The sequence below is a fragment of the Pan troglodytes genome, chromosome 20 (assembly GCF_028858775.2).
Source record: "Pan troglodytes isolate AG18354 chromosome 20, NHGRI_mPanTro3-v2.0_pri, whole genome shotgun sequence".
Classification (NCBI taxonomy): domain Eukaryota; kingdom Metazoa; phylum Chordata; class Mammalia; order Primates; family Hominidae; genus Pan; species Pan troglodytes.
Window position 1 is genome coordinate 49,976,745 of NC_072418.2, and position 23,116 is coordinate 49,999,860.

A 23,116-nucleotide genomic window follows, 5' to 3' on the forward strand; every position below is an offset into this window, starting at 1 on the left:
CCTCTCCCTCCTCCCGCCCTCCTGCCTCTCCAGTTAGTCCGCTCCTCGCCGCCCTTCCCCAAGGAACACGAACCAGCACTCTGCATCTGGAGGAGGGGAGGTCAGGTTTAATGTCCCAGTCCTCGGGCGCTGTCGTCCAGCGCCTGCCAGGCCCCACGGCCGTGTCGCTCACTCGGGTGGCGGCCGACCCGCCTCATCAGGGCCTTCCGCGGAGGCCGTCCCGTCGTCCTCGGGCACCAGCTCCACGTCCAGCTCCAGCTGCCCCATGTAGAGGCCCACGGCGCACGCCCAGAGCAGGCTGGCGGCCAGCACGGCGCCCACGCCCACGGCCGCGCCCCCCAGCGTCAGCTGCATGGGTCCTCGCAGCGCTGCCAGGCCCACAGCGTACGAGGCGCTGCCCCACACCACGCACAGGCCGCCCAGCAGGAAGAAGCCTGCGGGAGAGGCAGGGTAGCGACAGGGCCAAGGTCGGGGGATGAAAAGGTATCCCGGGGTGTGGGGGATGGTCTGGGAGCAAAGCCAGGGTTGAGGAGACAGGAACAGAGGCAGGGCCGTGCCAGGGGCTAGACTGCATCTTTGAGAATCAGATCGGAGGGGAGGGGACCATAGCCATGTCCTGGGCCACCCATTCAGATGGACCTAGTGCCTATGGGAGGGGTGTCTTCTGGTGGGGGAAGAATGGGGGTTCTATACTTACTACTGGGAGTGGGATGGGGTAGGAGAGTCTACTCTCACCAGGGCAGGTGATAGGGGCTCTGCATTCTCTGGTTCCGTGCGGCGAGGGGGCGGGTCTGCACTCACCATATGCTGCTTCCCGACCCATGTCACTCTGCATGAAGGAGATGACCCCGATGCCCGATGCCAGGAGGCCATTGCGGAACCAGGAGAGGAAGGCTGGAGGGAGGGGGACATGGGGGGATTAACATCACCCCCAACCCTACCTCCTCAATCCCCCTTGCCCAGTCAAACTGAGGGGCCTCCCTTCAGCTCACGCCACCCCATCCAGCCGCAAGGCAAGCCCATCCCAAATCCTCACCTCTTCCAGGAAGCCCCTCACCTAACCATATCCCCCCACATCCTCTCTGGCCTCCACTTCAGTGCCCCTCTCCCCCAAACTCTGTAACACTAAGGATTCAAGGGCCGGGTGTGGTGGCTCACCCCTGTAATCCCAGCACTTTGGGAGGCCAAGGCAGGCGGATCATGAGGTCAGGAGTTTGAGACCAGCCTGGCCAACATAGTCAAACCCTGTGTCTACTAAAAATGTTAAAATTAGCAGGGTGTGGTGGCACGTGCCTGTAGTCCCAGCTACTCAGGAAGCTGACGGAGGAGAATCACTTGAATCCGGGAGGCAGAGATTGCAGCGAGCCAAGATCATGCCACTGCACTCCAGCCTGGGCGACAGAGTGAGACTCCGTCTCAAAAAAAATAAATAAAGGATTCAAGATAGTCCCTGCAGAATGTGGAGGACAATCTAGGGGCAAAGTTGCAGAACCTCCATCTGAGGAGTCATCTTGGCCAAACCCCTCCCTCTACGTGTACCCCCACGGCCTACCCACTCACTTCTTTCTCAGAACTCTGGGACAAACTGTTTCCTAATCCAGGCCGCTCTTCAGCCTCGCCCTTCTTTTCCTTCAAATGCCGCCATCTCCTACCGAGTATGGCCTGGGCCAATCCCATCCACGTCCGTCACCATTCACGTCCTTTACAAACAGCCTACCACACCCTATATCTAGATGCCCGGTCCTGGCCTGGTGAGGTGACTCACACCTATAATCCCAGCACTTTGGGAAGCCAAGGCAGGAGGATTCTCTGAGCCCAAGAGTTCAGACCAGCCTGGGCAACAAAGCAAGACCCCGTCTCTACATAAATTAAAATAGTTGGGTGCGGTGGTGTATGCCTGTAGCTCCAGCTAAGCAGGAGGCTGAGGCAAGAGGATAGCTTGAGCCCAGGAGTTCAAGGCTGCAGTGGGCTACGATTGCGCCACTGCGCTCCAGCCTCGGTGACAGAGCAAGACACCGTCATTAAAAAAATAAAATTAAAAAAAAAAAACAAAACATGGCCAGTCCGCTCCATTCTGGACCTCGCCTCCGTCACAAGCCCCGCCCTCTGCAGCCTAGATCACCTCCCCCTCCAATCAGCAGAGAGCTTTCTCCCGATTGGTTGTCCCCTTCTCCAATCCTGAACTTCCCCCTCTTCTGCGGGGATCCACACTCCCGCTCTCTGCACAGTGGTGGCCTCTGCAATCGGGACGGACCCATCTTGTACCCAACTCCACAGACCCTAAGCTCTCCCTGGAAGCCCCTTTCCCCACGGCAGGCGCGATTCTACGAGGCTGCCTCGCGCAACCCTACCACCCCCTCCAATCCCTACGGCGCCCCGTTACCCGGGGTCCTCGTCCTCCCCGCAAACCCATCCCCTCTGCGGGCACCTGCGCTCTTGCAGTCTGCGCTTCCGTGCGCTCACACTGAAGCCCTTCTCGGAGCCGAGCCCGGGCCCCGTTTCCTGCAGAAGCCCCCGCCCCATCAAGGTCCCACGCGAGCCCGGGACCCCCGTCCCATCCGCACCGCCCCCACCCCTAGCCACCGACCTGTCTCGTGCGCTTTTCGGAGGAGCCAGGCGTCCGCACGATCCAGCTCGGACACTGGGGGCGGCGAAGCCCCGGCGCGGGGACCGTGGCCGGGGGCGAAGGACCCCCGGGCGCCCCCGCTCCGGGGCCGCTGAGGCGGCAGTAGCGACCTCCGGAAGCGGAGACGGGCAAGGCGAGCGGCCCGAGCCCACCACCAGCCGCCTCCCATGATTCGCACTACGGCCGCCGCGCGCCGTACCGCCCCACCGGCCTCCGGTAGGTTGTAACCCATGTCACTCAGGATGAATGGCTTACCCATTGGCTATGCGCTCGCCACTCAGGTCCGGTGTGAACTGTCCATTGGTCGGAATGGCAGTGATTCCCTCCTCTGTCATCTAGGCCGGTAGTGCCCGTCCCTCCTTGATTTTGTACCGGACTACGAATCCCAGCGATCATTGCGCTCGGGGAAAGCCGATCTTCAGAAGTCGCAGGCGAGATGTCTGCTGGGAATTGTAGTTTTAATTCTATCTTTTTTTAACGGAGTACATGCCGAACACCTATTGTAGTTGTTTCTTGGTTGTTTCTTTTTCTCTTTCTTTCTTTCTTTCTTTCTTTCTTTCTTTCTTTCTTTCTTTCTCTTTCTTTTTCCCTCCCTCCCTCCCTTCCCTCCCCTCCTTCCTTTTTTTTCCCCGCCCCGAGACTGAGTCTTGCTCTGTCGCCCAGGCTGGAGTGCAGTGGTGCGATCTCGGCTCACTGCAACCTCCGCCTCCCGGGTTCAAGCGATTCTCCTGCGTCAGCCTCCTGAGTAGCTGGGATTATAGGCATGCGCCACCACGCCCAGCTAATTTTTGTATCTTTAGTAGAGACAGGGTTTCACCATGTTGGCCAGGCTGGTCTCGAACTCCTGACCTCAAGTGATCCACCCGCCTCGGCCTCCAAAAGTGCTGGGATTACAGGCGTGAGCCACCGTGCCCGGCCAGGTCTGTCTCTTTAAGACAGATTTGTTTTCTCTGCCCTAACCCATTCTGGGATTCAGCTTTGCCTTCTCTCATCAGCATAAACCATTTCACTAGCCAGGAATGTGAAAAATGTGTCTGGAATATTTTCAATTTGCACTTAATCCCATGTAAAGCTTCACATTCATTGCAAGCCTGCAGGCTATGCAGTGCAGTCCATTTGAACTCCCTCCTTAAGTTTAACCCCCTTGCTAGCTCCCCTACTTTTCCTCTTCATAAAATCCAAGCCCAGGCCAGGCACGGTGGCTCACATCTGTAATCCCACCACTTTGGGAGTCTGAGGCGGGCAGATCACGAGATCAGGAGTTCGAGACCAGCCTGACCAACATGGTGAAACCCCGTCTCTACTAAAAATACAAAAATTAGGCATGGTGGCAGGCACCTGTAATCCCAGCTACTTGTGAGGCTGAGGCAGGAGAATCATTTGTTTCATGCGCGTCCATGTGAAGAGACCACCAAACAGGCTTTGTGTGAGCAAGATGGCTGTTTATTTCACCTGGCTGCAGGCGGGCTGAGTCCGAAAAGAGAGTCAGCAAAGGGTGGTGGATTATCATTAGTTCTTAGAGGTTTTGGGATAGGCGGTGAAGTTAAGAGCAATGTTTTGCGGGCAGGGGTGGATCTCACACAGTACCTTCTCAAGGGTGGGGAGAATTACAAAGAACCTTCTTAAGGGTGGGGGAGATTACAAAGTACATTGATCAGTTAGGTGGGGCAGGAACAAATCACAATGGCGGAATGTCATCAGTTAAGGCTATTTTTACTTCTTTTGTGGATCTTCAGTTACTTCAGGCCATCTGGATGTATACGTGCAAGTCACAGGTGATGCGATGGCTTGGCTTGGGCTCAGAGGCCTGACATTTCTGCCTTCTTTTATTAATAAGAAAAATAAAACAAAATAGTGTTGAAGTCTTGGCGGGTGGTATGGAGAGAGAATGGGCGATGTTTCTCAGGGCTGCTTCAAGCAGGATTAGGGGCGGCGTGCGAACCTAAAGTGGGAGAGATTAAGCTGAAGGAAGATTTTTGTGGTAAGGGGTGATATTGTGGGGTTGTTAGAAGAAACATTTGTTGTGTAGAAGTATTGGTGATGGCCTGGATACGGTTTTGTGTGAATTGAAAAACTAAATGGAATAAGAGAAGGAGAAAAACAGGTATAAAAGGTCTAAGAATTGGGAGGACTCAGGACATCTGATTAGAGAGTGCCTAAGGAGATTCAGCATAGTCCTGCCAGCAAAGATCATTTGTTTACTTCAGGAGTTAAGAGTGGCAGTTTGGGAATAGCACGAGGAGATATCAGCTGTGATGGCTTGGAGAAACAGTGTAAACCAGCAGTGTAAACAAGAGCAGGGCACGTATGAGTAGTTGAGAACGGAGAATAGGAGTATGACTAGACAGAAGATAGTAGGGATGACAAGTTTTTTTGGGGCACAGTCTAAGTTGGTCCGGTGTCTGGAATGAGACTGGGGCCTAATAAAAAGGAGCTCAAATGGGCTGTACCTTATAGCAGTCCCAGGACAGGCCTGAATTCTGAGAAGCGAAAGTGGTAAAAGTATTGTCCAGTCCTTTTTAAGTTGGTGGCTGAGCTTGGTGAGGTGTTTTTAAAAGACCTTTAGTCCGTTCTACTTTTCTTGAAGACGGAGGACCGTAAGGGATATAAAGGTTTCACTGATTACTAAGAGCCTGAAAAACTGCTTGGCTGATTTGACTAATAAAGGCTGGTCTGTTATCAGACTCTATAGAGGTGGGAAGGCTAAACTGAGGAATTATGTCTGACAGAAGGGAAGAAATGACTGCGGTGGCCTTCTCAGACCCTGTAGGAAAGGCCTTTACTTATTCAGTGAAAGTGTCTGCCTAGACTAAGAGGTATTTTAGTTTCCTGACTCGGGGCATGTTGAGTAAAGCTAATTTGCCAGTCCTGGGTGGGGGCAAATCCCTGAGCTTGATGTGTAGGGAAGGGAGGGGGCCTGAATAATCCCTGAGGAGTAGTAGAACAGCAGATGGAACACTGAGAAGTTATTTCCTTGAGGACAGATTTCCACGATGGAAAGGAAATGAGAGGTTCTAAGAGGCGGGCTAGTGGCTTGTACTATAGCATAGCCTGCCTTTGCTGGTGTGTGGCGATTAGGCCTGGTGGAACTGCCATCAATAAACCAAGCGTGATCAGGGTGAGGAACAGGCAAGAAGGAAATATGGGGAAATGGGGTGAATATCAGGTGGATCAGAGAGATACAGTCATGGGGGTCAGGTGTGGTATCAGGAATAATGTGGGAGGCCAGATTGAAGTCCGGGCCGGGAACAATGGTAATTGTGGGACTTAAGAGTGAGTGCAGCTGAGGGAGCCGGGGAGCAGAAAGTATATGCGTCAGGTATGAGGAAGAAAATAGATTTTGGAAGTTATGAGAAATGTAGAGAGTGAGTTGAGCATAGTTTGTGATTTTTAGGGCCTCTAAAAGTATTAAAGCAGCGGCAGTCGCTGCACGCAGACATGAGGGCTAGGCTAAAACAGTAAGGTCAAGTTGTTTGGACAGAAAGGCTACAGGGTGCGGTCCTGGCTCTTGTGTAAGAATTCTGACCGCACTAACCATGCCTAGGAAGGAAAGGAGTTGTTTTGTAAGGGATTGAGGTTTGGGAGATTAATTGGACACGATCAGCAGGGAGAGCACGTGTGTTTTTATGATAATTATGCTGAGATAGGTAACAGATGAGGATGAAATTTGGGCTTGACTGAAGTAATGGGGGCTGTCTGTGAAGCCTTGCGGCAGTACAGCCCAGGTAATTTGCTGAGCCTAATGGGTGTCAGGGTCAGTCCAAGTGAAAGCGAAGAGAGGCTGGCATGATGGGTGCAAAGGAATAGTAAAGAAAGCATGTTTGAGATCCAGAACAGAATAATGGATTGTGGAGGGAGGTATTGAGGATAGGAGAGTATATGGGTTTGGCACCATAGGGTGGATAGGCAAAACAATTTGGTTGATAAGGCACAGATCCTGAACTAACTTGTAAGGCTTGTCTGGTTTTAGGACAGGTAAAATGGGGGAATTGTAAGGAGAGTTTATAGGCTTAAAAGGCCTTACCCATTGAGCAGGGTAAGGGTGATTAGGTTTTAATGAGATGGTAAGGGGTGCATGATCGGTTGCCAAGGAAGGAGTAGAGGTATCTTATACTTGTGAGTTAAGGTGGGGGAATACAAGAGGAGGACGCAAAGGAGGCTTTGGATTGGGAAGAAGGGCAGCAATGAGATGTAGCTGTAATCCAGGAGTAGTCAGGGAAGCAGATGATTTAGTTAAAGTGTCTCGGCCTAATAAGGGAACTGGGCAGGTGGGGATAAGTAAAAGGAGTGCTTAAAAGAGTATCGTCTAAGTTGGCACCAGAGTTGGGGAGTTTTAAGAGGTTTAGAAGCCTGGCTGTCAATACCCACAACAGTTATGGAAGCAAGGGAAACAGGCCCTTGAAAAGAAGGTAATGTGGAGTGGGTAGCCTCTGTATTGATTAAGGGGACAGACTTATCTTCCACTGTGATAGTTACTCGAAGCTCGGCGTCTGTGATGGTCTACGGGGCTTTCGAGGTGATCGGGCAGCGTCAGTCTTCAGCCGCCAAGCTGAGAAGGAGTCAGTCGGAGAGCCTTGGGCCAGAGTTCCAGGGGCTCTGGGAGTGGCTGCCAGGTGAGTTGAACAGTCCGATTTTCAGTGGGGTCCCACACAGATGGGACGCGGCTTAGGAGGAATCCCGGGCTGCGGGCATTCCTTGGCCCAGTGGCCAGATTTCCAGCACATGTAGCAAGCTCCTGGGGGAGGAGGTTCTGGAGGAACGCCTGGCTGCTGCGGTTCGGGCGTTTGGAAGTTCTTGTGTGCTGGAGATGTGGCTGGGGTTTGTCTCACAGTGGAGGCAACGAATTGCAACTTTTTTTCTGTTATTGTACACCTTGAAGGTGAGGTTAATTAAGTCCTGTTGTGGGGTTTGATGGCCAGATTCCAATTTTTGGAGTTTAATGTCGGGAGCAGATTGGGTAATAAAATGTATATTGAGAATAAGATGGCCTTTTGACCTTTTAGGGTCTAGGGCTGTAAAGCGTCTCAGGGTTGCTGCCAAACGAGCCATGAACTGGGCTGGATTTTTATATTTGAAGAAAAAGAGCCTAAACGCCATCTGATTTGGGATAAAGAAAAAGGAGCATTAACCTTGACTATGCCTTTAGCTCCAGCCACCTTTTTAAGAGTAAATTGCTGCGCGGGTGGGGAAGGGCTAGTCACAGAACGAAACTGTAAACCATACCGGGTGTGAGGAGGGGAGGTGATGAAAGGATTATAGGGTGGAGGAGCGGAGACTGAGGAAGAATTGGGACCTAGCTTGGCCTGGCGAGGAGGGGAGAGGTCAGATGGGTCTGTAGAAAAGGAAGATTAGAAAGACTCAGCAACGCTTGGGGTTGGGACCGAGGGGACAGGCGGGAGGGAAAGAAGGAAGATTTGGGACGAGTTGCACTGGGCACAGAGACTAGGAAGGGACTGATGTGTAAAAGAATGCCTGGACGTCAGGCACCTCAGACCATTTGCCTATTTTACGACAAGAATTATTTAGATCTTGCAGGATGGAAAAATTCAAAGTGCCATTTTCTGGCTATTTGGAACTACTATCGAGTTTGTATTGGGGTCAAGCAGCATTGCAGAAGAAAATAAGGCGTTTAGGTTTTAGGTCAGGTGTGAGTTGAAGAGGTTTTAAGTTCTTGAGAAGACAGGCTAAGGGAGAAGGAGGAATGGAGGGTGGAAGGTTGCCCATAGTGAAGGAGGCAAACCCAGAGAAAAGAGAGCATAGAGACACAGAGGGAAGGGGTTCAGGGGTTCTTACCCTCCAGAAAAGCGGGAAGCGGGGTCGGGGCATGGAAATAAGGGATTGGGGCACAGAGATAAGAGGTTGGGGTGTGGAAATAAGGGATTGGGGGTTCTTGACCCCTAGAAAAGCGGGACTTGCCACTAAGGGTGAAGGAGAGGGGGTTGAGGGGTACTTGTCCCTTCCCCAGAAAAGCAGAGAAGGGGTAGAGACACAGAGAAGGGGTTGGGGAACTTGCCCCTCCCCCAGAAAAGCGGGACTTGCCACCAAGGATGAAGGACCAAGGCAGGCGTCCCTGCGTGGTCTGACACCTTTGAAACGTGGGTGAATAATCAGAGAGGCGTCCTTGCAATGATTAAACACCAAGGGAAGGCTGCCTTCCCAGTCCGTGACCGGCGCCAGAGTTTTGGGTCCACAGATAAAACGTGTCTCCTTTGTCTCTACCAGAAAACGAAAGGAATAGAAATTAAGAGAAGGGAGAGATTGAAGTGTGGCACCAAGATTGAAAGGAGAAAGAGGTTGAGGGATAGTGAGGGAGGTTGGAAAAGAGTAAAAAGAGGCCGCTTACCGGATTTGAAATTGGTGAGTTGTTTCTTGGGCTGGTCGATCTGAGGACCTGAGGTCGTAGGTGGATCTTTCTCACAGAGCAAAGAGCAGGAGGACGGGGGATTGATCTCCCAAGGGAGGTCCCCTGATCCGAGTCACGTCACCAAATTTCATGCGCATCCGTGTGAAGAGACCACCAAACAGGCTTTGTGTGAGCAAGATGGCTGTTTATTTCACCTGGCTGCAGGCGGGCTGAGTCCAAAAAGAGAGTCAGCAAAGGGTGGTGGATTATCATTAGTTCTTAGAGGTTTTGGGATAGGCGGCGAAGTTAAGAGCAATGTTTTGTGGGCAGGGGTGGATCTCACACAGTACCTTCTCAAGGGTGGGGAGAATTACAAAGAACCTTCTTAAGGGTGGGGGAGATTACAAAGTACATTGATCAGTTAGGTGGGGCAGGAACAAATCACAATGGTGGAATGTCATCAGTTAAGGCTATTTTTACTTCTTTTGTGGATCTTCAGTTACTTCAGGCCATCTGGATGTATACGTGCAAGTCACAGGGGATGTGATGGCTTGGCTTGGGCTCAGAGGCCTGACAATTTGAACCTGGGAGGCTGAGGTTGCAATGAGCTGAGATAGTGCCACTGCACTGCACTCCAGACTGGGCGACAGAGTAAGACTCCATCTTTTTTTTTTTTGAGACGGAGTTTCGCTCTGTCGCCCAGGCTGGAGTGCAGTGGCACAGTCTCCGCTCACTGCAAGCTCCACCTCCCGGGTTCACGCCATTCTCCTGCCTCAGCCTCCTGAGTAGCTGGGACTACAGGCACCCGCCACCACGCCCGGCTAAATTTTTTTTTGTATTTTCACTAGAGACGGGGTTTCACGGTGTTAGCCAGGATGGTCTCGATCTCCTGAGCTCGTGATCCGCCCGCCTCGGCCTCCCAAAGTGCTGAGATTAACAGGCTTGAGCCACCATGCCCGGCCGAGACTGCATCTTAAAAAACAAACAAAAAAAACGGCCGGGTGCAGTGGCTCATGCCTGTAATCCCAGCACTTTGGGAGGCCGAGGCGGGTGGATCACCAGGTCAGGAGATCGAGACCATCCTGGCTAACATGGTGAATCCCCGTCTCTACTAAAAAATACGAAAAAAATTAGCCGGGCATGGTGGTGGGCGCCTGTAGTCCCAGCTACTCAGGAGGCTGAGGCAGGAGAATGGCGTGAACCCGGGAGGTGGAGCTTGCAGTGAGCCGAGTTCAGGCCACTGCACTCCAGCCTGGGTGACAGAGTGAGACTCTGTCTCAAAAAAAGAGAAAAAAAAAAAAAAAAACGGCTGGGAGCAGTGGCTCACGCCTGTAATCCCAGCACTTTGGGAGGCCGAGGCGGGCGGATCACCAGGTCAGGAGATCGAGACCATCCTGGCTAACGCGGTGAAACCCCGTCTCTACTAAAAATACAAAAAATTAGCCGGGCATGGTGGCGGGCGCCTGTAGTCCCAGCTACTCGGGAGGCTGAGGCAGGAGAATGGCGTGAACCCGGGAGGCAGAGCTTGCAGTGAGCCGAGATCGTGCCACTGCACTCCAGCCTGGGCAACAGTGTGAGACTCCGTCTCAAAAAAAAAAAGAAAAGAAAAAAAACAATCCAAGCCTTACTTAGTGAAAGATAAAGGAGCTGATTTTAAGAGGAGCCTGGCCCAGCAGGCTTTGTAGCCAAGGTCCAAAGGGGCAGTGGAGGGCTCTGGAACATCTTCCTGTCATTGGTGGGTTTAAGCTGGGGAGCAACATTACCAGATGCACATTTAGAGGATCCTCGAGGCTGAGCACAGGGGCTTATGCCTATAATCCGAGTGCTTTGGGGGGCTGAGGTGGGAGGATGGCTTGAGGCCAGGAATTCAAGACCAGCCTGGGCAACAAAATGAAACCTCATTTCGTTTTTTGTTTGTTTTGAGACAGAGTCTTGCTCTGTCGCCCAGACTGGAGTGCAGTGGCACCATCTCACCTCACTGCAACTTCTGCCTCCCGGGTCCAAGCAATTCTCCTGCCTCAGCCTCCTGAGTAGCTGGGATTTTAGGCATGTGCCACCATGCCAGGCTAATTTTTTTTTTTTTTTGAGATGGAGTTTCGTTGTTGTTGACCAGGCTGGGGTGCAATGGTGAGATCTCAGCTTGCTACAAACTCTGCCTCCCGGGTTCAAGCGATTCTCCTGCCTCAGCTTCCCTAGTAGCTGGGACTACAGGCGCCCGCCATCACACCCAGCTAATTTTTTGTATTTTCAGTAGAGATGGGGTTTCACTATGTTGGCCATGGCTGGTCTTGAACTCCTGACCTCAAGTGATCCACCACCCTAGGCCTCCCAAAGTGCTGGGATTATAGGCATGAGCCACCACACCTGGCTTTAACATTTTTTTCTGATCAAGGGTTCACAGTTGCCCTTTTCTTGTTTTTTATTTTCATTTTCTGTAGAGACGGGGTCTCCCTGCATTGCCTGGGATAATCTCAAACTCCTGGGCTCAAGCGATCCTCCTGCCTCAGCCTCCCAAAGTGCTGGGATTATAGGCATGAGCCACCTTGCCTAGCCTAGCTGCCCCCATCTGACTGCTGCTTTGCCTAGAGCAAACTTGAGTCAGGTTTATCTCCTTCCATGGGCCCCTGAACTTCTAGCTCACCCTCAAGTCTGAGCAAGCAATGAAATGTGGAAGGTGCCTCCTCATTAGCTTATCCTGAGAACTGCCTGACCTCACATAGCCCTATTTCCTGTTGAATGATGCAGTCGGCTTAGTCCCTGTCATCTGCCCAACCTTCCCAGACTGCAAAGCCCCCTTAACATAGAAAATGAATGGCTTTTTTTGTTTGGTTTTGAGATGCTTGCAGATTTCTGAGACTAGGACATTCTCCCTAATGCAACAAACTTTATGAAGTTTCTCAGTATTTAAGTTTGGATATGTTGTTTTCTTTTCTTTCTTTCTTTTTTTTTGAGACAGAGTTTCACTCTTGTGGCCCAGGCTGGAGTGCAATGGCATGATCTCGGCTCACTGCAATCTCTGCCAACAGAGCATGGTGGCACACACCTGTAATCTGAGCTACTCTACAGGTTTGCTAATTTGCTAGCAGAATTCACGGAACTGGGCAGAGTGCAGTGCTCATGCCTGTAATCCCGGCACTTTGGGAGGCTGAGGTGGGCAGATCACTTGAGGCCAGGAGTTCAAGACCTGCCATGGCCAACATGCTGAAACCCTGTCTGTACTGAAAATACAAAAATTAGCCAGGTGTGGTGGCACATGCCTGTAGTCCCAGCTACTTGGGAGGCTGAGGCACAAGAATCGCTTCATCTTGGGAAGCGGAGGTTACAGTGAGCTGAGATTACACCACTGCACTCCAGCCTGGGAAGCAGAAAGAGATTCTTGTCTCAAAAAACAAACAAAAAGGCCAGGCATGGTGGCTCACGCCTGCAAACACAGCACTTTGGGAGGCCAAGGCGGGCAGATCATGAGGTCAGGAAATAGAGACCATCCTGGCTAACATGGTGAAAACCCATCTCTACTAAAAATAAAAAAATTAGCCTGGCATGGTGGCACACGCCTGTAGTCCCAGCTACTTGGGAGGCTGAGGCAGGAGAATTGCTTGAACCCGGGAGGCGGAGGTTGCAGTGAGCCAAGATCACGCCACTGCACTCCAGCCTGGGCAACAGAGAGAGACTCCATCTCAAAAAAAAAAAAAAAAAGAAGAATTCATTGAAAGCTGCCATGCTCCCGGTTATGGTGTATTACAGTGCAAGAATACAGGTGAAAATCAGCCCAGGGAAGACGGGCATTCGGCAGAGCCTGGGGGCGGGGTCCCATCCTGAGGCTTCCAGCCCTCTTGTCCCCATGGAATGTGGACAGCGCTCACTTTACCCAGCAACAGTGTGTGACGGTACATGTGGAGCTTTGTCGACCAGGGAAGCTCTCGGAAGCCTCACTGTCCAGAACCATTACCCCTGAGACACGTAAACCCAGTCGTCCTCCGTGAGACTGAGGTGACCTCAGGCGCCAGCCCTTCCAGAGGTCAGCTGATACCCTGTGACCCCAGGGCCCCACCCTGAGTCACATTGTTACTAGCCTAGTTGGCCCAAGGCTGATAGGTAAACCAAGATAATCTTAACAGGAATGACATTCCAGAGATTTAGAGGAGATGACCTCAAAGGCACTGAGGACAAAGGTCTTACCTCTCTTTGGGGAAGGTTAAATTCTTCATTACACTGAACCAAACAATGCAGGCCAACTCCAGAAGCTGAAAAAAGATAAAGAAATGAATTCTCCTCCGAGTCCCCTGAGCAGGAACACAACCCAGCTGACATTTTCGTTTTATTAATGTATTTATTTTATTTTATTTTTTACTTTTATTATCTTTTTTTTTTTGAGACAGAGTCTTGCTCAGTCACCCAGGCTGGAGTGCAGTGGCTCAATCTCCCCTCACTGCAAACTCCACCTCCTGGGTTCATGCCATTCTCCTGCCTCAGCCTCCCAAGTAGCTGGGACTACAGGCGCCCACCACCACGCCCAGCTAATTTTTTTGTATTTTTTTAGTAGAGACGGGGTTTCACCCTGTTAGCCAGGATGGTCGTGATCTCCTGACCTCATGATCCGCCCGCCTCGGCCTCCCAAAGTGTTGGGATTACAGGCCTGAGCCACCCCGCCTGGCCTATTTTTTACTTTTAATTAATTTTTTGAGACAGGGTCTCACTCTGTCACCCAGGCTGGAGTGCAGTGGCTTCATCTCAGCTCACTGCAACCTCGGCTTTCAGGGCTCAGCCTCCCCAGTAACTGGGACCACAGGCATGCACCACCACACCTAGCTAATTTTTGTATTTTCTGTTGAGTTGGGGGTCTCACCATATTGCTCAGGCTGGTCTTAAACTCCTGGGTTCAAGCCATACACCCACCTCCGCCCTGAGAGTGTTGAGATTAGAGGTGTGAGCCACTGCACCCTGCTGTTTTATTTTTTTAATTTGTATTTTTGTGACAGGGTCTTACTCTGTCACCCAAGCTGGAGTGCAGTGGCGCGAGCATGGCTCCCTGCAACCTAGACCTCCCCAGCTCCAGTGACCCTCCCCTCTCAGTCTCTGGAGCAGCTGGGACTACAGGAGTGAACCACCATACCCGGCTAATTTTTGTTTGTTTGTTTTTCTGACGGAGTCTCGCTTTGTTGCCAGGCTGGGGTGCAGTGGCACGATCTCGGCTCACTGCAATCTCCGCCTCCCAGGTTCAAGTGATTCTCCTGCCTCGGCCTCCTGAGTAGCTGGGAGTACAGGTGCCCACCACCACACCCAGCTAATTTTTGTAATTTTAGTAGAGACAGGGTTTCACCACATTGGTCAGGATGGTCTCAATCTCTTGACCTTGTGATCTGCCTGCCTCGGCCTCCTAAAGTGCTGGGATTACAGGTGTGAGCCACCATGCTCGGCCCTATTTTTGGATTTTTTGGTAGAGACAGGATCTTGCCATGTTGTGCAGACTGGTCTCAAACTCCTGGGCTCAAGAGCTCCTCCCACCTTGGCCTCCAAAGTGCTGGGATTACAGATGTGAGCCACAACACCTGGCTACATCTTGGTTTTAGACTTCTGATCTTCAGAACTGTAAGAGAATACATTTGTGGCCGGGTGCGGTGGCTTACACCTGTAATCCCAGCACTTTGGGAGGCTGAGGTGGGCAGATCACCCAAGGTCAGGAGTTAGAGATCAGCCTGGCCAACGTGGTGAAACCCCGTCTCTACTAAAAATGCAAAAATTAGCTGGGCGTGGTGGTGGGTGCCTATAATCCCAGTTACTAGGGAGGCTGAGGTAGGGGAATTGCTTGAACTCAGGAGATGGAGGTTGCAGTGAGATCATGCCACTGCACTCCAGCCTGGGCGACAGAGCAAGACTCTGTCTCAAAAATAAATAAATAAATAATAATAAATAAGTAGAATACATTTGTGTTGTTTTAAGCCACTAGGTTTTTGGTCATTTGTTACAGTGGCAACAGAGAATACAGTTATGAAACCCAACAATGGATATAGTTGTGAGGATGTGAGAAGTCTACAGAGGAAAGTAAAAGGAAGAAGGGTGGGGAAGGGAGGGTGAAGAAAAAACAATAAAAGGAAAGAAAAGAAAGTAGATGGAATGATGGTTCAGATGTAATAATTTTATTTATTTTTATTTATTTATTTGAGACGGAGTCTTACTCTGTAGTCCAGGCTGGAGTGCAGTGGTGTGATCTCAGCTCACTGCAGCCTCCGCCTCCTGGGTTCAAGCAATTCTCCTCCCTCAGCCTCCCAAGTAGCTGAGATTACAGGCGACTGCCACCATGCCTGGCTAATTTTTGCATTTTTAGTAGAGACGAGGTTTCACCATGTTGGCCAGGCTGGACTTGAACTCCTGACCTTAGGTGATCTGCCCGCCTCAGAGGTTGCAGTGAGCTGAGATCGTGCCACTGCATTCCAGCGTGGGCTACAGAGTGAGATTCCATCTCAAAAAAAAAAAAAAAAAAAAAAAGCAGGGTAACAGGGTTAATTGTTGTCCCCCAAAACATATTTCTACATCCTAAGCCCTGGAACCTGTAAATGAACTAATGAACTGTATTTGGAAACAGGGTCTTTAAAAAATATATATATATAAGCTCTCACTGTTGTCCAGGCCAGAGTGTGGTGGTGTGATCACAGCTCACAGTAGCCTTGACCTCCCAGGCTCAAGGGATCCTCCTGCCTCAGCATCCCAAGTAGCTGGGACTACAGGTGCGCCCACCACACCCAGCTAATTTTTCCTGTATTTTGTAGAGATGGGGTCCTCCTATGTTGCCCAGGCTGGCCTTGAACTCCTGGCATCAAGCAATCCTCCTGTCTTTGCATCCCAAATTGCTGAGATTACAGGCGTGAGCCACCACACTTGGCTGGGAAACAGGATATTTAATGAAAGATCTCAAGATGAGATTACTCTTGATTACTTGGTTGGGTTCTAAATCCAGTGAAGAGTCTTTTTTTTAATTTGAGATGGAGTCTCGCTCTGTTGCCCAGGCTGGAGTGTAGGGGCATGATCTCGGCTCACTGCAAGCTCCGCCTCCCGGGTTCACGCCATTCTCCTGCCTCAGCCTCTTGAGTAGCTGGGACTGCAGGTGCCTGCCACCACACCTGGCTAAATTTGTTTTTTTCTGTATTTTTAGTAAAGAGGGGGTTTCACTGTGTTAGCCAGGATGGTCTGGTCTCCATCTCCTCACCTCATGATCCGCCCACCTCGGCCTCCAAAAGTGCTGGGATTACAGGCGTGAGCCACCGCGCCCGACTGAGTCTTTCTAAGAGACAGAAGACACAGACACAGAGGAGAAAGCCCTGGGAAAAGATGGAGGCAGAGATTGAAGCGATGTCACCACAAGCCCAGGATTGTCCATGGCCACCAGAAGCCAGGAGTGGAAAGCAAGGATTCTCCCTAGAGCCTCAGAGGCAGCCTGGCCCTGTGGACACCTTGATGGTGCACTTCTGGCCTCTAGAACAAATTTCTGTCATGTTAAGCCACCCAGTCTGTGGAGATACGTAGGCAGCCCTGGGGCTCTAATACCAATGGAATGCCAAAATGGAATTTAGAAAATGCAATCAGCCGGCCAGGCACAGTGGCTCACACCTGTAATCCCAGCACTTTGGGAGGCTGAGGCGGGTGGATCACCTGAGGTTGGGAGTTTGAGACAAGCCTGGCCAACATGGCAAAACTCCATCTCTGCTAAAAATACAATTAGCTGGTGTGGTGGCAGACACCTGTAGTGCCAGTGACTCGGGAGGCTGAGGCAGGAGCATCACTTGAACTGGGGAGGCAAAGGTTGCAGTGAGCCAAGATAGCACCACTGCACTCCAGCCTGGCGGACAGATTGAGACCCTGCCACAAAAAGAGAAAAGAAAAACAAAAAACAAGAAAATACAGGAAACAGTTAACACCTGTAGAATCTGGGCAGTGGATCAGGGCAGGTACTCAAAGAGCACCTGGCACCAGTTGTTGGTCCCAGTGTCCAGGTAACCTTGGGCTGTGGAAAGCTCGACCACATCCTGGTGCTGGTGGCCATCTCTGCCCTCCCTCAGCCTCCATACCTTCCTCCAATGGAGATGTTCCTCAGGCTGCATGCACTTCCTGAGCAACATGGTCCACTCTTGCAGCTCTATTTTTTTTTTTTCAAGACGGCATCTTGCTCTGTCACCCAGGCTGGAGTGCAGTGGCACTGTCTCTGCCTCCTGGGTTCCAGTGATTCTCCTGCCTCAGCCTCCAGAGTAGCTGGGATTACAGGCGCCCACAACCGCACCTGACTAATTTTTGTATTTAGTAGAGACGGGGCTTCACCCTGTTGACCAGGTTGGTCTCAAACTCCTGACCTCATGATCCGCCCACCTCAGCCTCCCAAAGTGCTGGGATTACAGGCGCCCACCACCGCACCCAGCTAATTTTTGTATTTTTAGTAGAGATGGGGGGGGTTTCACCATGTTGGCCAGGATGGTCTCGAACTCCTGACCTCGTGATTTGCCCACCTCAGCGTTCCAGAGTGCTGGGATTACAGGCATGAGCCACCGCACCTGGCCAACTGCATGCGTTTTTAAAGCTGTTGCAGTTCTTCTGCCCATCCTGCTGCTGAGGGACTCTCTCCCCTGTATGTAAACTCCAAGAAAACCCTCTATCTTGTTTGCTGGGTTTGGGTCTCAGCCTTTTTTATTTTTTTTAAGAGACAGGGATCTCACTCTGTTGCCTGGCCTGCTGGAGTGCAGGAAGGTGATGTAGCTCACTGCAGCCTGAACTACTGGGTTCAAGCGATCCTCCTGCCTCAGCCTCCCGAAGTGCTGGGATGAGAGGCGTGAGCCACTGCGCCCAAACTGTATTGATCATGCATTCAGCCATCTATCCACCCATCCTTCATATTTGTTGATGCATTTCAAAGTAAGTTCCAACATCACAACAGACCCCTCCTCAGAGGATACCCCTGGCTATCACATGGGTAGGGTGCCTGCTAAAGCTCGTCCCGTCCCTGGAAGCCAGCCCAGCTGTCCTGTCTGTGTTAATGGTCTTTCTATGAGCACTGCAGGGGCAGATCCAGGACTGTGCAGGTCATCCCTGGATCCCAAATGCTGAGCGTGGCCCGCACAGAAGCTCAGGGACCTTGGGATGTTGCTAGTAGGTGATCTACTGCCATCCATTGAGGACAGCTGACACTGTTTGGAGACACAAATTGTCCCTCAGTGTCCTCATGTTACCCTGAGGCCGACCGCTGAGAGAATAGGTCCTTGTTTCACCCCCCAGCCACCTTCCACCCTCGTTAATTCCCAGGGCAAGGGATGGTCTGGGGCAGCCTGGAGAGACCAGACCCACAAGCTTTTTAAAATAACTGCATCCTTTAATGGCAGTAATACAATTATTGGATTAAGAGACCACAGGAGAAAGGCAGGTGACGTTTCTGGAAGACAGATATGGAGTATAAAAAGGGTGTGAAATAGTCATGCGGCGATCATTGTAAAAATACAGTTCATTATATACATATTTGCACCACCAACTCTCAACTCTGAAACAGTATTTACACTTTTGTTACAATCCTGGTTAGAGAACAATTTTTCTTTAAAAGCTCGGCCTGATGGCAAAGGAGAATTTCGGGTGAATTCATAGTCCTATGAGGTTCTTAGGCTGAATATTCCAAGAGGAGGGCTCCAGCTTCTATTTCATCCACAGATTTCGGTTTAAAAAATATTTAATTTTCTTTTACAAAAGAAAATTCTCAAAAGGAGAGGAAAAACAACAACAAAAACCAAAACACTGCCACACTGTGTATTCATACTTATTTTACAAACACCAAGGGCTGTGCCCTCTGCTTCAAGGCCAACACTGGTGGCTGAAGACAAATCTCATTAATGATTGTGTAAAAAAAAAAAAAAAAAAAAAAAAAAAAGACAAAAAGACAAACCAACCAACCAGATCCCAGCACTGACCCCTCAGGGCTGTGCAGCCCTATAGGACACCCTGCCTCCTGGCTCCAAACTATGAGTTTTTCATTTTTCTCTTTTTGGGGTGGGGTAGGATAGGAGCCTTGTTCACCCCACCCTGAGGAGGAGGGAAGGGGAATCCCTTGGCAGGTAACTAGGTCTCTTCATGGTCAGCAATGAAGAGATTGGCCTGCAGCCACATGGTGGGCCAAGGAGACGGGCAGATGCAGCCACAAGCACACACTTCCTGAGGCCCCTCAAGTGGCCCAGAGGCAGGATAGCAGGCCTCCCCCAGCACCCCTTGCGCCCATCTCCCAGGCTGTGTCCATAGGTGGGCCTCCTCCAGGGCTCTGCAGATGAGGCTGGCCCTCAGCCAGGGTGGGAGCATGGGGGGAGCAGAAGCTCCCCATCCCCTGGCTGCAGGGTTCCCACTCAGTCCGCTTCTTAAGTGTCCACAAATCCCACAGAGCAACACACCTTGAACACCTGCATCTGCTGGCTTGGGAGAGGAAATCCGAACACATCAATACCTCATGCCCTGCAGGTCACACAGTGTAAGGAGGTGCGAGGAAAACAGAGAACACTTGGCCAGGAGCCACCCCAGGGTCCCCATTGTTGGGGCCTGGCGGCGCAGCCACTGCACGGATCCTGGAGCTGTCCGGGGCTGGGCTGCAGTGCAGGCATAGCGGGTGCGTGGCTTGAGGACCAGGACAGACCCTGGTGTGGGCAAGGAAGGTGTGGCCCTGATAGGACAGGTCGGGTAATACTGACAGAACGTGCGTGCTCCTAGGGGCTGCCTCCTAGAGGTGGCTCTTCAGGACTCTGCCCCACACCGGCCCCCACTACCTTTGGGTCCAGTTCTCACTCTGGAGGCTTCTGCTGCAGGCTCAGGGGCATCCGCTTGCTCTAGACGGAGGGTGGCAGGGAGGGCACGTGTGATAATCCAGGGACAGGAGCAGGCATGCGCCAGGGAGCCCCCATAGTGCCGCTGGGGGCTTTTTCCTTAATACCTTTTCACTGTCACTGTCTCCTGAGTGGGTTGTCACACCCTGCACTGAAGACAGTGATGGTGCACCCTAGGGTTCTAGAAACGCCTGGACCTGCTTCCACGCAGGCCCTGCCATGGTCTTGGTTCCGGGTCTCTTCGGGCACAGGGTGAGGAGCGTTCAATACCTTCCCAGACACCAACTGTTCCCTTTGTCCTGGGGAAAAGGGGCCATGCTTTGCCCAGAAAACCCACTGGGCCTCCAGCAAGGCCCGGCCAGGCACTGGCGACAGTTCACAGGTTTGCGGGCATGAGTCGGTTTGCTCAGCAGGAGCCCCTGAGCCCGCCACACTGACCAGAACTTAAGATGGTTATATACAATTTATAAATCTCAAAGAAAGTACTACTTTAAAAAAGAGATGGAAAGCAAAAGAAAAAAGGAACACCCAGCCTGCCTCCCCTTGCCCCCAAGTTCCCCACCCTGGGTGCTGCCCTGAATACCACCCTAGGAAGGGTGGCTGGAGCCACAGCTCTGGCTGGACACTACTGGCAAAAGGGGGAGGCCGTGGGGTCGAAGCCTTTAAAAACATCCTTCAGGGATGCCGCATCCTGCTCACCCTCGCGGGCTGGACTGTTCCCAGCAAATGGGCTTCCTGAGCCCGTCTTGGGTGTCTGCTTCACCGTCCCGAAGAGGGTGGGCACGGGCAGGTTGTGCACCCCGGGCTGGGGTGGGGCACCCTCGGGGGGCGGGGTGGCGGTGGTGGCAGCGGGGGCTGCAGCGGCCTTGGGCCGGGGCCGGTTGTAGCTGTTGTATCTGTCCGTGGGGGTGCCCCCATCAGCACCGGCCTTCCCTGTCTCTGGCTGTTCCAGGGCAGACTTGCGGACGAACGGGGGCTCCTTAGCCTTGGAGGCCAAGCTCTTGCCATTGCCCTCAGCACCCTTGGGCTGGGCACCCGTGTCAGCAGCCGGCTCTGCGGCTTTGCCCCCCGCGTTGGGAGTCCTCGGGTCGTAGAGGCTAATACCGCTCAGCACGCTGCTCTGCCCGCCCCCTCCGCCCTGGCCCAGTCCACCGGCCGCCAGCACGCGGGGGTCGTAGGGAGCGGTGGCTGGTGGGGAGGCATCCCCACTCGGGCTGGCGGTGGGAGAGGGCGCCTCAGCAGGGCCGGGCTTGGCAGCCCGGGAGGAGGCCGTAGAGTCTGTGGGTTTCTGCAGCCGAGGGTCGGTGGGGGCCTTCCGCACCCGGGGGTCACTGGGTTTGTCGCTGGAACCGGGGGCGGCTGAGGAGCCGGTGGCATTGACCGTCTTGAGGATGCGAGACAGAAGTTCAAAGTCGGGGAGGTTGGCGCCCTGTGTGCTGGAGTCCGTGGAGGCGCCCGGGCGCTGCCGGGCGTTGGGGGGCCCTACCGTGGCAGCGCGGTGCAGCCGGGGGTCCAGGGTGGGCATGGATTGCAGGGCCGCGGGCACGGGGGGCACTGCGTCCTGCTTGGGGACAGGTAGGGGGATCAGGTCCTCGGGATTCCAGAGCACGGTGCGGGCGAAGCTGGGCTTGCTCAGGGTCACGTCCTTCTTGATGTGGCTGAACTGCTGCAGCTGGGACCGTGGGTCCCGCAGAGGGTGCCCGGGGAGTGGGTCCAGGGGAATGTTCACGGCCTTCTCCCGCAGGGCCCGCTCCCCTTCCTCCTCCTCCGTTGGGGGCGGCCCAGACCCCTTGGAACTGCTGGGGCCCACAGGGCTGGAATGAAGGCTGCCTTCGGGCTTGGAGGTGGGCAGGGCGCGAGCCAGCCGAGGATCGGAGGGTCCCGAATCACCTGGGCCAGACCCGCCAGAAGCCTCCACATGGCGGGTGAGTCTGGGGTCCCGGCTGAGGCGAGGGTCAGCCAGCCGGCTTCCTGTGGGGTGTCCCTTCTGGAGGCGGGGGTCCCCCAGCCCACTGCTGCTCAGCTCCCCAACTGAAGCTGGGGGTCGGCTGGACGTCTGCTGCCTCAAGGTCTTCAGGATGGAGGTGACACTGCTTCCACCCTCATCCTCATCACTTGAGTACCAGTTTCCGGTGTCACCTGGGAAAGAACAGAGGAGCAGGGAGGAGTGAGTGGGCGCATCCACCACCCACCCTCTTGGATCCCACAGCAGCCCACCGTGAGCAGCTCCTTTGCTTGTGCCTCTCAGAACCTCAGGTCCTCCTCTCTAAGGCTCCCTCCCCACAGTGGGCGGCTGAGGAGACGCAGAGAGCTAAGGCGCTTGGTTTATGCCATGCTCCCCAGCTCTCCTCAGTGGCGGCACTGCACTAAGTAGTTTGTTTTATTTAAATAACTCACAACCACCCCAGGAGGTAGTGATACTATCATGCCCATTTGACAGATGTGAAAACACAAGCACGGTGCCGTTACATTGGAGTCAGGGCCAGGATTGGGCTGGGACTCCTAACCCAGAGCTCTGCTGTTTCCTTCCGCCCACCTCCGGGCTGGTTCAGCCCCCACTGTGGCAAGTCCAGCTGTGGGCACCTCTTTCTGGAGGTCCTGGTAGCAGACACCATTGACTCAGTTCTGGCTGGGCCTGGGGCTCAGAGACACTTGACCCCAAACCGGCTCGTGATGTCCCCATAACCCAGGGAGGGGCTGGTGTGGACCAACCGCAGTCACCAGCTGATAAGAGGCAGGGCCGGCTGGGCAGACTCAGACGTGGGCTCAAGCAAAACCTAGGCCAGTACAGCCTGGGCCATCAGGGGAGCGGCCCCTCCTCCTGCTGTCCCACTGGCTCCTGGGCTACAGTCAGGGCCACCTGTGGCCTCTGGCTTCAGGATCTAGACACCACTTGTCATTTTACCCCAAAGTGGACACCACTAAGTCAACCATGCAGCAACTGAGACTCGGTGGCTCGTGACTATGATTATTACTGGTTAATTTCAATGACTATCTCTTGTTTGTTGGCTCCTTGAGAACACGGTAGGAAAACGGGGGCTGTGAGGGTCTCCCTAAAGCCTCCTCTGGCAGGGCACAGGCGGTCAATCCTGTTGGCCACTGTCTCCTCCAGGAACCAGCCCTCCACCCTACTCCATTGGATCAGGGTCTCTCCTGAACCCAACACAGAAAGCCACCCCTGACTGCCAGTTTTCTCAGGAACATGCAGCAGCTCCAGCCCGGCTTCATGGCCCTGGACAGGGGTCCTCCCTAGCCATGGGCTCCTTCCCGACAGGAAACCCAACCTGGAACACCCCACCACCGCCGCTCCCC

The 23,116-nt window shown here is 53.0% G+C and overlaps 2 protein-coding genes across 8 annotated transcripts in view; both read right to left on the bottom strand.

Annotated features, from left to right (window-relative positions):
- Positions 1 to 87: 87 nt before the first annotated feature.
- Positions 88 to 2,846, bottom strand: TMEM160 (transmembrane protein 160). The gene is made up of 3 exons (XM_003316463.7): positions 2,588 to 2,846; positions 802 to 894; positions 88 to 434 (listed from the first exon to the last, which is right to left on the bottom strand). Exons 1-3 carry the CDS (start codon positions 2,793 to 2,795, stop codon positions 169 to 171), a joined length of 567 nt encoding a protein of 188 aa, XP_003316511.3. The 5' UTR covers positions 2,796 to 2,846; the 3' UTR covers positions 88 to 168.
- A 15,454-nt stretch (positions 2,847 to 18,300) lies between these two features.
- The window catches only part of ZC3H4 (zinc finger CCCH-type containing 4), a 49,559-nt gene continuing 44,743 nt past the window's right edge, over positions 18,301 to 23,116 (bottom strand). For all 7 annotated transcript variants that reach the window (XM_063801956.1, XM_009435891.5, XM_063801958.1 and 4 more), the window contains one exon: positions 18,301 to 21,943. In XM_063801956.1, coding sequence (XP_063658026.1) covers positions 20,430 to 21,943 — 1,514 coding nt within the window. In that variant the 3' untranslated portion in view covers positions 18,301 to 20,429. The remainder of the gene's footprint in view (positions 21,944 to 23,116) is intronic.